The sequence below is a fragment of the Pygoscelis adeliae genome, unplaced genomic scaffold, assembly GCF_000699105.1.
Source record: "Pygoscelis adeliae isolate BGI_AS28 unplaced genomic scaffold, ASM69910v1 Scaffold203, whole genome shotgun sequence".
In the NCBI taxonomy this organism is placed as follows: Eukaryota; Metazoa; Chordata; class Aves; order Sphenisciformes; family Spheniscidae; genus Pygoscelis; species Pygoscelis adeliae.
The window spans coordinates 425,303-438,388 of record NW_008824407.1 but is presented as its reverse complement, the minus strand read 5'-3'; the positions used below and the strand labels follow the sequence as shown (position 1 = coordinate 438,388).

At 47.8% G+C, this 13,086-nt stretch overlaps 1 protein-coding gene across 14 annotated transcripts in view; it reads left to right on the top strand.

The window, feature by feature from the left end:
* The window catches only part of MAPT (microtubule-associated protein tau), a 56,146-nt gene that overhangs the window by 27,879 nt on the left and 15,181 nt on the right, over positions 1-13,086 (top strand). For 6 of the 14 annotated variants that reach the window (XM_009320442.1, XM_009320448.1, XM_009320446.1 and 3 more), the window contains exons 2-8: positions 306-394; positions 1,782-1,868; positions 3,279-3,365; positions 4,990-5,055; positions 8,090-9,004; positions 11,572-11,627; positions 12,862-13,041. In XM_009320442.1, coding sequence (XP_009318717.1) covers positions 322-394; positions 1,782-1,868; positions 3,279-3,365; positions 4,990-5,055; positions 8,090-9,004; positions 11,572-11,627; positions 12,862-13,041 — 1,464 coding nt within the window. In that variant the 5' untranslated portion in view covers positions 306-321. The remainder of the gene's footprint in view (positions 1-305; positions 395-1,781; positions 1,869-3,278; positions 3,366-4,989; positions 5,056-8,089; positions 9,005-11,571; positions 11,628-12,861; positions 13,042-13,086) is intronic. The other 8 variants (XM_009320453.1, XM_009320454.1, XM_009320452.1 and 5 more) reach the window with 3 other exon arrangements.

Sequence of the window (13,086 nt, the reverse complement as noted above, 5' to 3'; positions counted from 1 at the left end):
TTCAGCACTGGTGTGAAACCAAATAGGTAACATGTATCTTGAGCTGTGACCTTCCCCGTGTGTGTGATTTCAGGGCTCATCAGGAAAAGGGAACAAAGTAGATACCTTCTTATAGTGGCTGAAAAGATGGTTGGCTGTTGTTGGCTGATTGCTTGCAATAGGATATTTAATGCTCCTGGAAACTGGCTGACAAACCAAAATCGTCTCGTGGAGCAGTAGATGGGAGAGCATCAACTGGGCTCCAGATGAAGGTGTGTTGTGTCAGGTTTTGCCTGATGGGTGTTTGTTTTTACTCTCCTCTTCAGGTAACTTTGCTGAGAGATGGCGGAGCAGCGTCAGGACGTCACCGTGATGGAGGATCACGCAGCTGGCCAGGAGAAGCACATCCCATCAGGTGAGCACCTCCAGGAGGAGATGGTGTAAAGGACCTGCCTTTCCCACTGCTGAGAGAATGACCTAAGTGGGGAGAGCAGGGCCAGCGTGCGAGGGGTCCTTGGGGATGGCCAGGAGGAGATGGTATGTGTGTCTGGAAGGTTACTGTGGATCAGCTGGCTGCAGCCAGTGGACAGTGGGTAGCCCACAAGATGCTCTATGTTCATAGTCGTAGGAAAATGCTACTCTTTGATATCATTGCCCAGCAAGAACAGAACAACCCCCGGTGTCCAGACTAGTGATGATCTTATTGCTGCAGCTTTGCAAATGTATGTTTCTGTGTTCACTCCTCAGTTTGCTATAAAAATACAGCACTGCTTTTATTTGGAGACAGAGCTCAAGGATGCTGCTTGCTGCCTGCTTTTCTCACCTGCACAGGGAGATGGGGAGAACTGAACAGAGAGCTCTGGGAGCGGGGGCCATGCAAGAGTCTTTCGCCCCATATTTCAGACCTGCATTTCTCAAGAAGCCTTTCCTTTCTCATTCCACCATGCTCCACAATTGAGCTTGGAAAGCCACGTAACACCAGCAAACCTGGTGGGACTCACTCCTGGGTATGCTCCATATAGACATCATCTTAATTTTCTTTTCTTGAGGTGCTTTGGACACAGCTTACACCAGATAAATGGGTTGTTTCTGTCCTGGAGAGAATCCATAGCATCCATTCATCCCGGGTTCTGTAATGCATTCCAGTCTGATAGCTCCTCTCAGCTTGTAGCCTCAGCTTCGCACATCACAGGTTCCCAGGGATTTTGCTTATGTTAGTTTGAATCTTCTTTTCCAAGTAATTTTCTCCAGTTCTCATTAGTTTATTTGCCCAGACTCCTTGCAGAGAGGAGACTTGTGCCTCTTGCCCTGCTCTTCCAAAAGATGACTTTTACAACCAAGTCTTCGCACAGTACGTTATGTGCTACACCAAGCCCTTTACAAAGACTTGCTGGTTTGCAATGATTAGAATTAATGCATCATGGAAGTGTACAGCAGCCTGCTCTGGGAGGGAGGCTAATGGCTCCAGACATGGCAGAGAGGACAACAGTGACTCAGAAGTTGTACATCTTTTCTGCTTACGTTGCTAAGATCTCCTTTCCTGCTTGTGCCATGCTTTGCTGTTTCTAGCTGTCCAGTTCACTGGGCTTTTCTTTTGCTGATGGGTTTCCGCTTGTTCTTTTTGGTGATGACACTGATGCTTTTGGTTGGCATTTTCACGCTTCGCTTGCTTATTAGTTCAGGTGTTTTATACTCTCCAGTTACAGTTTCTTGCTGCTGTGGATCTGGGCAATCAGAGTTCGTAACACACAGGCCATAATTTGTAGCCAAGGGCTTGTTCTAAGTATTTGAATGTTTTCCAGGCTATCCCCTTCAGATACCAGTCGATGATGGATCGGATGAGCCTGTTTCTGAAACATCTGACGCTAAGAGCACCCCAACTACGGAAGGTGGGAGCTCTTTGACTTACTGCTTTGAAACCATGATGGATGGGGTTGTGATAAACCTTGCCGAAAGACTCACCGTGCCGTGTTCTGGTGGGGTTTCTCAGGAGGAGTGCCTGCACTCTTGGACAAATGCTCTTCATTAGTCTCATCACAAGCGATGTTTGCCACTTGGCAGAATGAGATAATGAGCTTTAAAGGTGGAGAGTGGGTTGGAAGTCAAGAGAAGGTGAAGTGTTTATTACAGTTCAGGAAGTTGCTTGTGGTTTGTTTCCTGAAGACGACTTACACAGCGACTGCAAGGTCCCGTTAGCTCAGTGCAGCCGGGAGCAATCCCATGTTGTGTGTTCCCAGGGCCAGAGGTTTGCATCATTGTGCTCCCCCAAGATACTGACAGCACGTCCTGGCCGCTGTGTTCCCTTTCAGAGTTAGCTGTACCTCATAGCTCTTTTTTTGCCCCCTCTGTATTTACATGTTCATTAGTACGGCATGATTCATGCTGGAGTGATGAGGTGGGTAGAGTCTATACATAAAACAAAACTTTGTGCTGATCTAAAGGTCATATTGGTAGGACTCAGGACATGTCTGTGCTGCTTCAGAGTGTTATCTGAATGCCATGTTTGTAGAAAGAATCTAATTCCGAAGTGGTCTAGGCACTTGTTCACCATTTTAATTAACTGCACTTTTTGTGTTCTTCTGGCTGCTTTAATCCCAAGTATCTGCCTCTTGGAGACTTCAGGTAAAGGCATTAGTTTGCAAAATTTATCTAAACGAAAGGTGGACAGAGATGCTGACCGGTTCCAGCCCTGTCCCACTGGAGGTGTGGGCCGATTGATCGTCTGTGAAGCAGCTCTGTTCCTGTGCATGTGGCTCAAGGAATCAGTATGTAAGACCTGGCTAGTGCAGAAGGGGATATTGCTCCTCTTTCCTGTTGGATCGGGACTGTCACGACGAGAAGACATCCCTCTGGTAGACGGAGCCAGGTATCTGTCTGTCTCAGAGCTGCCCAGAGTGCGACACAGTTGCAGTGCTCGGATGGTTTATGAAGGTATCCGATGGAAGCTGTTCTTTCCTGCTCCAGACCAGTGATGTACCCATGCAGATAGCATTGCAGTGCATGCAGATCAGGCACCAGCGGCTGTCTTTAGGTGTGCATTTTCAGACAATGTTTATGATAAAACCTTCAGCTGCGTAAGGAGTACGCTGGAGATGTGTGGTTTGTGTCGCAGAGGGGACTGCTCATGGTGTCCCTGCGATACTGGCTTTGCTATGTCACACTCGGTTGTCTCCCTCCACAAGCACTGGCTCAAGGGAGGGAGTCGGGTGCTTTTCTGAGCAAAAAGTTCTTCGGGCATGTCCTGGCCTCCGCAGGGTTTTGCCACTCAACGGCTATGTGAAAGCTGCGTTGTTTTTCAGATGCCACAGCACCTTTAGTGGAGGAAGGAGACCACGAGGATCAGGGTGGTGTCGAACAGCATGGGGAGATCCCGGAAGGAACCACAGGTGAGGGTGACCAAGGTGCAGTTTCATCTCTTGATGCAGACAGAGCAGAGAGCTGGACTGGTTAGTGCTTAAAAATAACACTGCAAAACCTCTTGCAGGCATGCTTTGCTCCTGACGTGTGCTTCTTTCTTCTTCACGGCCTGCAGAAATAATTCCTAGCTTACAATTGTCCTCTTGCTTTCCTCATCCTGGGGGAAACTCGCAGCCTTTTCTTCTCTCTTTCTCAGCTTCACATCTGACAATCTTTCTATCTGGTGTCTTTGTGGTGACTTTGCCTCCCATCTCCAGGCTAAGCACTTAGCCGCAGATCCCGGTCATCTCTGCCCCTCTGCCAGCAGCCCCGCTTTGGTGGTGAGGCGAGGCGGTCACCGCAGGACCTTGCTGCTTGTCTCACTGGTGCTCTTGCTCAGTCCAGCCCATGCGGTTGTCTTTGAAGCGGCAGGTGAAAACCAGGCCACTGCAGCAGTTCTGTGGCTGCCGGCGCGTTTTAAAGATAATGCAGAGGAAATGAAGTGGCTAATTCAGCGTGAATGCTCTGTGGGGAATCACGGCACCTGGGCCTGGTTTTCCAGGGAGGTGTGGGGGTCTTCCAGAAGCAGAGTAAGAAGGGAGTGAGCTGCAGCAGTGCTCTGTGTGTACAAGAGAGCAGGAGCTCCTGGGAGAGTCAGGTCTGTATGTGAAAAATGAGTACGTGTCCCCTGTGCGGTAGCCACTGGCTTTTCCTGGAAGCATCAGGCAGGACCTGAGAAAGGTAGTGGGTGGAAATGGGCTTCTGCCAATGCCCGAATGCTGAAACAAGCCCACACAGCACAGTCCTTCGGGCAGCCAAACTGTCTATGCTGCATCCAGTCCCCAGGCTGCTGGCGGAGAGAGTGGCTCGCCTGCTAGCAAGGATGCACAGTCTCTGGTTCAAGATCTGACCGTACCAGGGAGCTGGGAAGAAGCAGTGTGTCCTGAACTCTTCGGAAAAAAATGGGGAAAACAAGGAAAGTCCTAGTTTGACTGTAAAGCTGTGACATACAAATACAATTGATTAAGCTGGTTTGAAAGTAGTCATATAATAAATTGAAAAAATTCTGATAGAGACAAACCATCATTGCTGTGAAGGAAATTGTGCTTCTCTAATGTACCAGTATTCCCGAAGTGTCACAATTATATCAGACTTGGATTTAGTGGTGTCAGATAGCCTCGGCAGAGTTCATTACAGTAAGCTAGGTAGTAGACACCAAGAAGGTAGGGCTCAGGTAAGAGTTAGACATTCATGTGAGTGCTGCCGGCAACATAAACACCAGGTGAGGGTAGAAGAGGGATACAAATCCACAAGTTTCCCTGCTCCTTAACAGCCTGTTTTCTGCACCTCTGGCTGAAGGAGCTTGTACTAACCTGCCACCCAGGATGTGCGAGTTGGTGAAACACTCCTCCAGTCTGGTGCAGCAGAGGCTGAATAGATCTACCTAGATCCATCATCGGTGTGGGTTGATTGCCTTTCTGATACTGCCCTGCTCATAATACAGCGCTGATGGGCAGAATCAGCAGGGAGGTAAATAAATTCTCCAGACACACACTTAAACTTAATTCTTGTTTTAATCATGTTTTTCCCCTTCTTTCTTTGAACTGGGACCAGCTGAAGAGGCAGGCGTAGGAGCCACCCCCAACCTGGAGGATCATGCTGCAGGAGATGCTGCTCAAGGTTAGTGAATCGTCTGTCACTGGGGTCCAGTTATTGCTGCCCACATGTGCGGCTGGTTACTAGTGGCTTGGGAATTTTCTTCTGTAATGCAAATGCTCTGCACAGTATGAGCAGTTGTGCAGTTCTCCCTGTTCCTGACAGGGGAGGGTCATACATGCTTTGAATGTTCCGACATACTCATTTCAGGGAACTGCAGCTTTTCATGCACAAATTTCTCTCTCAGATGGCTGAAGCCCTGGTGCTTGTTTGTCTGGTTGCAAAACAGGGCATCCTCCAGGCTAGAAAATGTAATAAACAGAGCTGGGATGGTGCAGTTAGCCAGGAGGAACTGCTCAGCGTTGAACAGAGTCAGTTTTGGGCCCTGCATGTCACACGTGAAATAAGTGAATTGTTTAACTCTAATTACTGTGTCTCTTTCTAACGTAAACCATGTCTCAAACCTACTCACTGATGTCCTGACTTTAACATTAAGGGTGTTTTTTTCTCATCCCAGTCTTAGGGAATGTGACTGACAAAGTCAGGCACGGTGGGCAGTGAGCGTTTTTAGAGCATTAAATGTGCGTCTGCTCAGATGAGTCAAGAAATTATCCAGGGACCTCTTGGCTATCTGGAAAGCCTCTCTTGACTCTGCTCCCTTCAGACTTGATGGAAAACTTCAAGATGGGATTTTCCCAACGCACCCAGTGCTAGCTTAATTCTGTGCCCAATGGGGCAGACTTATGGGTTCAAACTCACTTTGATATTGCTGTCTTGCTAGCACTAATACACCATAGCGCTAATTTGGTGCGCTGTTTAAAATCTTAGTTAAACCCCATTTTGTAAGGTAGTTTTCTGCCCAGTAGACATAACAAATTCCTCCAGTTGCTTGGGCAGCGTCTTTCCTCCTCATGGCTGCATTAGTGCATTTACAGACATCCGCCTCTTTTAAAGAAGTAAATAGGTCTTTGCCTTCTCAGCTCAGGGCAGAATTCAGGTCGTCTTTGCTTTCCACACACAGATGGGCACAGTTATGTGCAGTCTGCTCCCTGCAATTAAAATAAAACCTTTGCTTGCCTGTCTAGTGGTTCTTGGACTAGCAACTCTTCTGTATTTAAAATAGTGGTGCCACTACAAAAAAGAAATCAAGATTGTTAGCAGGAGGGGGGTGAAGTTCTTTCTTCTGTCTGCCCTGTTCAGTCTGGTTCTAGCTGCTTTTTCTCAGCAGATTTTTAATAAGACCTTTCTGTACTGTCCTGGGATCTTTCAGCTGTCAGGTGTGGGGACATACAGCTAGCTGGAGCTCTGATATAACCTATATATGACATTTCTAGGTTCTTATGTAAATTGTTACTTCTCTGAAAATGGACTTGTAATAATCTGCTGCTTCCTTTTAATGGTTCTCTTTGATTCGGAGGAAAATGTGATTATCGATACACACACAGTCTTGGATGTCTCGTTACTAGCTACCTTCATTTTTCGTGTCGTGGGATTTGAAAAAATGATCTTTGCAGTGAAGATGGAGCGTGTTAAAATGCTTTTGAAGTCTCAGGTGGAGAAACGTCTTCTGATTCACAGTTTGTGCTGTGCTGGCATTCTGCCAGCTCTTGACCTTGGGCTGCACATTTGCCTCAGAATCCCCGACAGGTCCTGGAGTATGGAAGCACAGCTAATGAACTGACCGTCCACATCTCTGCACCGCCGGTCGTTAACGGTCATGCTGTTTGTTTGCAGAAGAAATGAGCCAGGATGGTCTGCTGGCTACTGCATAAACACCCTTCAAATCCCTGTGGTTATAAAAGGTGTTTCTTGATGCCACATTTCAAATATTACCTGCCAATAGGTGCCAATTTAAGATTTCTCTTAAACCACAATTTCGGAGGTCTTTGTGTGGTAGTTTCACTTAACCATTATACGCTCTTAAACGGGGAGAACATTGATAAAAGACCACATCAGTCTTGACGACTTTTCTTGTTTTAATCTTGTTTGTTAATCTAACAAAGCAACAATTGAAATCTCAGTACTAAAGTGCTCTTTAGTTTACCTGCTCAGTGCTCAAAAAGACCAAAGAGTATTTAAAGCTGGACAAATTCATAATATAAGATGCACATTCTTACTAGGGCATTGACTTTAAAGCAATTTACCTATGTTCAGGGTGAATTCTCTGTTGTTCAGTGCATCTTAGCTTCAGCTGAATGAATTTCTAACAGAAAAGCTCCAGCTCAACTAGAATATATGGCTTAATGCAGCAATTGTTGGGTGAAATTGTAAAGGTCTGTGTCATGCATGAGATCAGTGATAGAACAGAATTCTCGCTTTTACCCCCCCCCAAAAAAGAGAGATCTGTGTCTCTGTGACCTTAAGTTTGGGTTTTAAATGTCACACTTTCTATTCTGCCCAAATAGTGGCAGCAGCACTGGAGCTCTGATTAGCCTGAGTGGGTGCACAGTCCAAAATTGCTGTGGCATGTGGCTGCAGCCACATTTTCACTTAACAGTCCTTTCTACTGAGGCTGTCTGCTCCACTGGCAGTTGAAATACACAGCAGTAAGAGAGGAGACATAGGAGTGCTCATTTTGTAAGCCCGTGAAGGAGGAGAGGGTGTCTGGCCTGTTTTGTTCAGGCCCTTGAGGCAAGAAGAGGTGGTCACTGACCAGCAAACTGATGGTCCAGTGGTGGTGTTAGATTAGAAAATGGGGGTGTTCTTCGCTTCTGAAAACCTCTATAGCTAAACCAGCTCATAGAGCGCGGGTGTGGCAGATGGTGGTGGTTGGATACCCTAGCCACGTCCGAGACCGGGTCCAGGGAGGAGTCTGGTCTCCCACGTGCTGTGGCTGTCACCGTTCCTGATTCCCATGGGGATCAGACTTTCTTTAAAGGCAAAAGCCACTGTAGAAGTGAGTTGTCTGTTCAATGGGGCAGTGTGGGACTTGCTTTTATCCTCTAGATTGATAGCAGGAATCCTTAGTCTCTCTTCAGCATTATATGACTGACTACCTATTTGACATGTCTGTGCTAATTGTTTGCCCATGCTTCATGCCCTGCACCTTCAACTCCAGGGGAGCCAAGCTCTCCAAAGCTACAGCCTGGCCCTCAGGAGCGTGTGGGAGATGCAATAAAAAGAGAAAGCCAGCCCACAAAGCAGGTAGCTGGGGTTCTTCAGCAGCCTCTTCTGTCACATGAAATGAAGGCTACAACAGCAGCTCCCACCAGAATTGAGGTCACCATCCCAATACCCCTGGATATGTACCAAGACTCCAGAGCGTCTGAAGACAACGAGTTGTGGGATCATCGAGGCAGAGAAGGCATTGGTGTGGATCCAGCGCTGGGAACAGAGCTAGGTCATGGTGTGCGCGCTGAGGGGTTGGCAGGAGCAGGTGGCACAGATGACTCCCATATTAAAGATGGGCCATCTCCTTCTTCATATACCAGAGCTCCATTAAAAGAAGATGCCAGTGGACGGGAAAGAGATGAGGACCGTGATATTGATGAAACTTCTGAACAGGATTTGCTTTCCCTGGTGGGACAGCATGTTTCACCAGGACCTGAAATGGGCTTGTGTCCAGCAACAGCCAAGGAAGCTCTTGAAGAATATGCCTTTGAAGAAAAGAAGTCCAAAGATGTCCTCAGAGACATACCACGAGAGGCACTTCGTGTTGAAACTGAATCACGTAAAGCAGGAGAGGACCAAGAGGAGAGGAGACAGCCATTGAGGGGGGAAGAAGATACAGATGTCACTCCATCAGAGCCTTCTGAAATCATCTCCCGAAAAGAAGCAGAACCCAGGGAGGGAGAAGATTCTGGACCCTTGCTAGAAACAGCCAAACTCCCTGTTGAGTTAAAAGATGACGTGGAAGACAAAGATGCTCCTTTGGAAGAGGCTGTGCCAGATACAGGAGAACGCCGGACACCCAAGAAGAAACCTTGTGCTCATGTTGCAGATAAAGCCGTCAGTCGCGTACCTCTCCTAAAAGGTGTGTGCAACGTTTGCCTACCCTGAGCTCACATTGCTGGTGGCTTGCTCACGACAAGGCTGCCTGAACCAGTACTTCAGCTTGCTGCCACCTCTCGAATCCTGCTGCTTGGGAAATGGCCTGGACCTTTGCTGTGAACTGATCTACAAAGCACCGCTGCTTCTCCCTTCCCCTCCTTCCCCCTTTAGTTTAATCCTGGATGTCCTGGCATACTTGCCAGACCCTTACGCTTCGGTTTTGCGTCCCTTGCATGGTGCTGGCGTGTCCCCAATCATGCTTTGTTCACTTGTTTTTGTTTTGATTTCCTTGGATCTGTGGGGTGGGCACCTTAACTCACACCTGGCACCTTCCCAGAGAAGACAAAGACCGTATGGACGTTGTTCTGGCATGTTGGAGTGGGGCTAACCCGGCGCACGCTGCAGCTTGTTCCAGCAAGACACGTGCCATCTGGTTTGCATGTGTCCACTGTCTGGTCCAATAACTCTTTGTATTGGCTTTCCTAAAGAGGAGGGAGGAGGAAAAAGGCAAGTGAGATGGCAGGTCTAACCGTGGAAAAGGCCACACATTGGTCCTGTTTCTTGTATATCCCTTAAATATCCGCTACTGACTGCTGTTGGAGGCAAGGTCTGCAGCTAGCGGGACCTTTGCCCACTACAGAGCGTGTCTGATGCTCTTACAAAGCATCCTGCTCCGATCCCGGTTCTGGACGGTGTGTCCCTGGGTGGTCCAACGTGATGGCTGTATTTGGGGTGTTTCGTGGGAGCTGCCTGTGTGTGTGGAGGCCTGGCTTTTGGGTGCATCTAACAACGTGTGTGTCTCTAGGCTGGGCTAGGCTGGGAGGGCTGTCAGACCCTGGAGCTGCTGTGTTCATGCAGCAATCTCAGTCTTAGCTGTCTTGGGTGAAGGTCTGAGTTCACCGCTCAATGCACGAGCATCCCTGCCAGCAGAGCAGCTCTTAGACCTTTTCTTTCTCCAAGAGCTATTTTCCACCTTTACTGGGGGTCAGAGGGATGTCACTGGGGGCCCGGCTCAGTGGCCAAATGCAGGTTTTGCACTGAATTGTGTTAATAAGCTGGGGCAGCAGGACACGTGCTAAAACCCAATGGTGTCTCACCGTGTTGTACCTCAGCTCTGGCTGTCCAGGGCCTGGCCTGAGGGAAGCTCTGCCTTTCACCCTGGTGCCACATCCCAAAAGCTGGCTTGGCTGCTTCCATTAGCCTGGAAATGCTGCTCTGGTTTGCAGCAGAGAGAGTGTGCTCTTTGCTGCGCAGGGTTCCTGAGGAAATTGTTGATGTAGCTTTTTCCATTGGAGCTAAAGCTCATAACATATTTCTCGTTGTTCACTACCTAATAAGCCAGCGGGAAGCTTCGCACGTGTGCTGCAGGGCATTGGCATGGCTTGCTATCGCTAGCATCGGAGCCTGAAAACGATGACCGGTTGGGGATGCATTGCCCAGAGTCAACCAGTTTCTGATTCAATAGGAGGAATTTCTTTAATTATTTAATGGTCTTCTCCTTCAAAGACAGAGATACTTTGTGGCTGTTCAGCTCCAGCCTTGGTCCAGTCTGTAGTTTAACTGAATTTGAGAAGGGTAGTGCATCCAGCAGCTCTGGGAGCTGGGATGGGTCAGGGTCGTCAGTGCTGGATTAACAACATTGTTCATGTCACTGGGAAAGGGCTGACCCCCCAGGGCAAGTTTCCAAAACACTGGGGAGAATATCAGCAGCTTTTCCTCCCAGATTAGGGAGGAATTAGCTGAAGACTGGGAAAAGGGTCTTTGTTATGAGTGCCTTATAGTACAAACATTACTTCCTCCCTGTTTCTAATCTCCTAATTAGCGATACTGCAGTCTGTTGTGCTTGTAGACTAATGGGACAAAACACTGAAATATTGTCAGAGTCACTGTAAGCTTGATACAAATCAAGTAGGACAACAGCTAAAACCTTAAGACCCTGCAGGGTCTGACCCAGATCGAAGGCGCGCTGTCTGCTGGGGAGGCAGAAAGCAGTGTGTCAGGAGAGATGGGAAGTAACAACGGCCAGGTATAAAAACGCTTTGCAAAGCTAACACACTGAACAACAACTTTAAATGAGATCACGGGCAAGCCGGTGCTGCTAGGGTTGGGGCATCCTTCAGTTTTAGTCTTTATATATATGGTTGTTAGAACCAATGGGTGTTTTAGAGAGGGAGACTCATGTTTAGGGTTGAAGAGAACTGTTCTGTCCTACACTGAACAGATGCTACTGGAACTGAGTGCAAATCTGCGCAAAATGGTCTCATACAGACCTTGTTGCGTGTGTCGGACACTCCAGTGATGACTAATGCACTGTTGCCTGTGCACAGGGTAATCTGTTAACCCAGAAAGAATGTGTTTACGATGTGGAAGTATTTCTGCAAGAAACGAGTGACTTTGTAATATTTCTAAGAATAGTATTTAATTTAAAGGAGAGCAGGAACATGGAACACCCACCCAGCCTGCATGTTGCTGTAGCACAGGCATTATCATCTCTCTAGAGTTTAATGACCAGTCCCAAGAAGCGTAACTGTGCGTGTTTCCATTTGTCAGGTCGTATTGACAGCAAAGACAAGGAAGGGACTGAAGCTGAGGAAAAGAAACCGAAGGTAAGCTAAAAAATAAACCCAGAGGTGACGTTAACCCACTAAATGCTGTACATGTTCCTGACTCCCTCTCCAGCTCTCCTGGACTGTAGTTGTGCCTCTTAGGAAACGTTGCCATTATCTTCCATTCTTCCATCTGTCTTTCAAGAGTGTTCTTATTTTTTCTTCCCTCACCTCGGTTTGGATGGTGCAATCCATAGTGGTCTTTGAGGGCGAGGAAGCGAACCAAATCTAAAACAAACATATGGCTCATGGGGTTGGGTGGGTGGTTAGAGAAATCATTTTCTCAGCCCGAGACCGGAAAGCAGCCAGCTGGCTTTGCTGGGGCAAACTGGTGCAAAAGCAAACTCAAAACTGCCTTGGGCTGTATTGGGGACAAGCACCATAACAGTGAAAAGAGCAAGACATGTAATTAAAAAATTAAATTAAATAATCTGGGCTTTGCAGATGCTGTGTTCTGGGTGAGGAATAGAGTTTAGTAGTGGGTAAATTCCAGAAATTTAAAGGTATCCATCACACTGCTAATTTGGAGGAGGTTTAGTTCAGCTGGCCATTAGCCTGGCTAGTGCCTGGGTGAGATAATGGACAAGTTGGTGGGCAGTTTAGTGGGTGAAGAATTAAAGGTGAGGAATATAGTTATTTTCAAACAATGTGAAATTGGGTCTTTCTCTAGTGAGGTTTGGCAGTGTTGTATCAGGCTAGGCATTTGACATGATACCAAGCAGTTGTCTAGGTAAAAACCATCGATCCATTATTGATAAAGCGCAGGTATGATGGGGTTGAGAGACCTGGGAGCAGTCATCTGCATCTCCCAGAGACGCTGGTGTTGGCAGTGCTGTACCTGCAGCATCTTTGCCAGTGGAACACACAGAGAGTTTGGGAGTAAATAGAGCAGTTCAGATGGTAAAACGTGCCACTGGTGTGAAGGGCGGTGGCAAGGGCAGGCTGTCACTTTCCCCAGAAAGGGGCTTGGGTGTTGCTGCACCCTGTGGGAGGAATAGAGCTGGGGTATCCCACGCTTGCTGGTGCAGCCATGGGACCCTGGCAGTGCCCTGGGCCCCACAACTCTTGCCCAGCTCTGTGCTGCAGGGAGAGGGCAGTACCAGCCATTGCCTATCCCACACCCAGTTCTGTATTGCACCTTCTAATCCTATTTAATGTCGGTGATCCCCTTTTGTTTCCCTCCCATACTGATTTTTTTTTTTTGTTCCAATTTTATTTTGTTTCCGTGTTTAAGAAATCCTCACCTTCCACTGCCAAACCCCCAGGCGATAGACCCTCCATCCCCCCCCAACGACACACCTCCTCTAGCACAACCCCTTCGAAAACACCTTCCAGCCCTGCTTCCACCTCTAAACGAGTCTCTTCTGTCACATCCCGACCTGCCAGTACAGGAACGCAAGAAATGAAAGCCAAGGTAAGGAAATGGGATGTGAGAGAGGCAAAGCTGCCTTGGGGAATG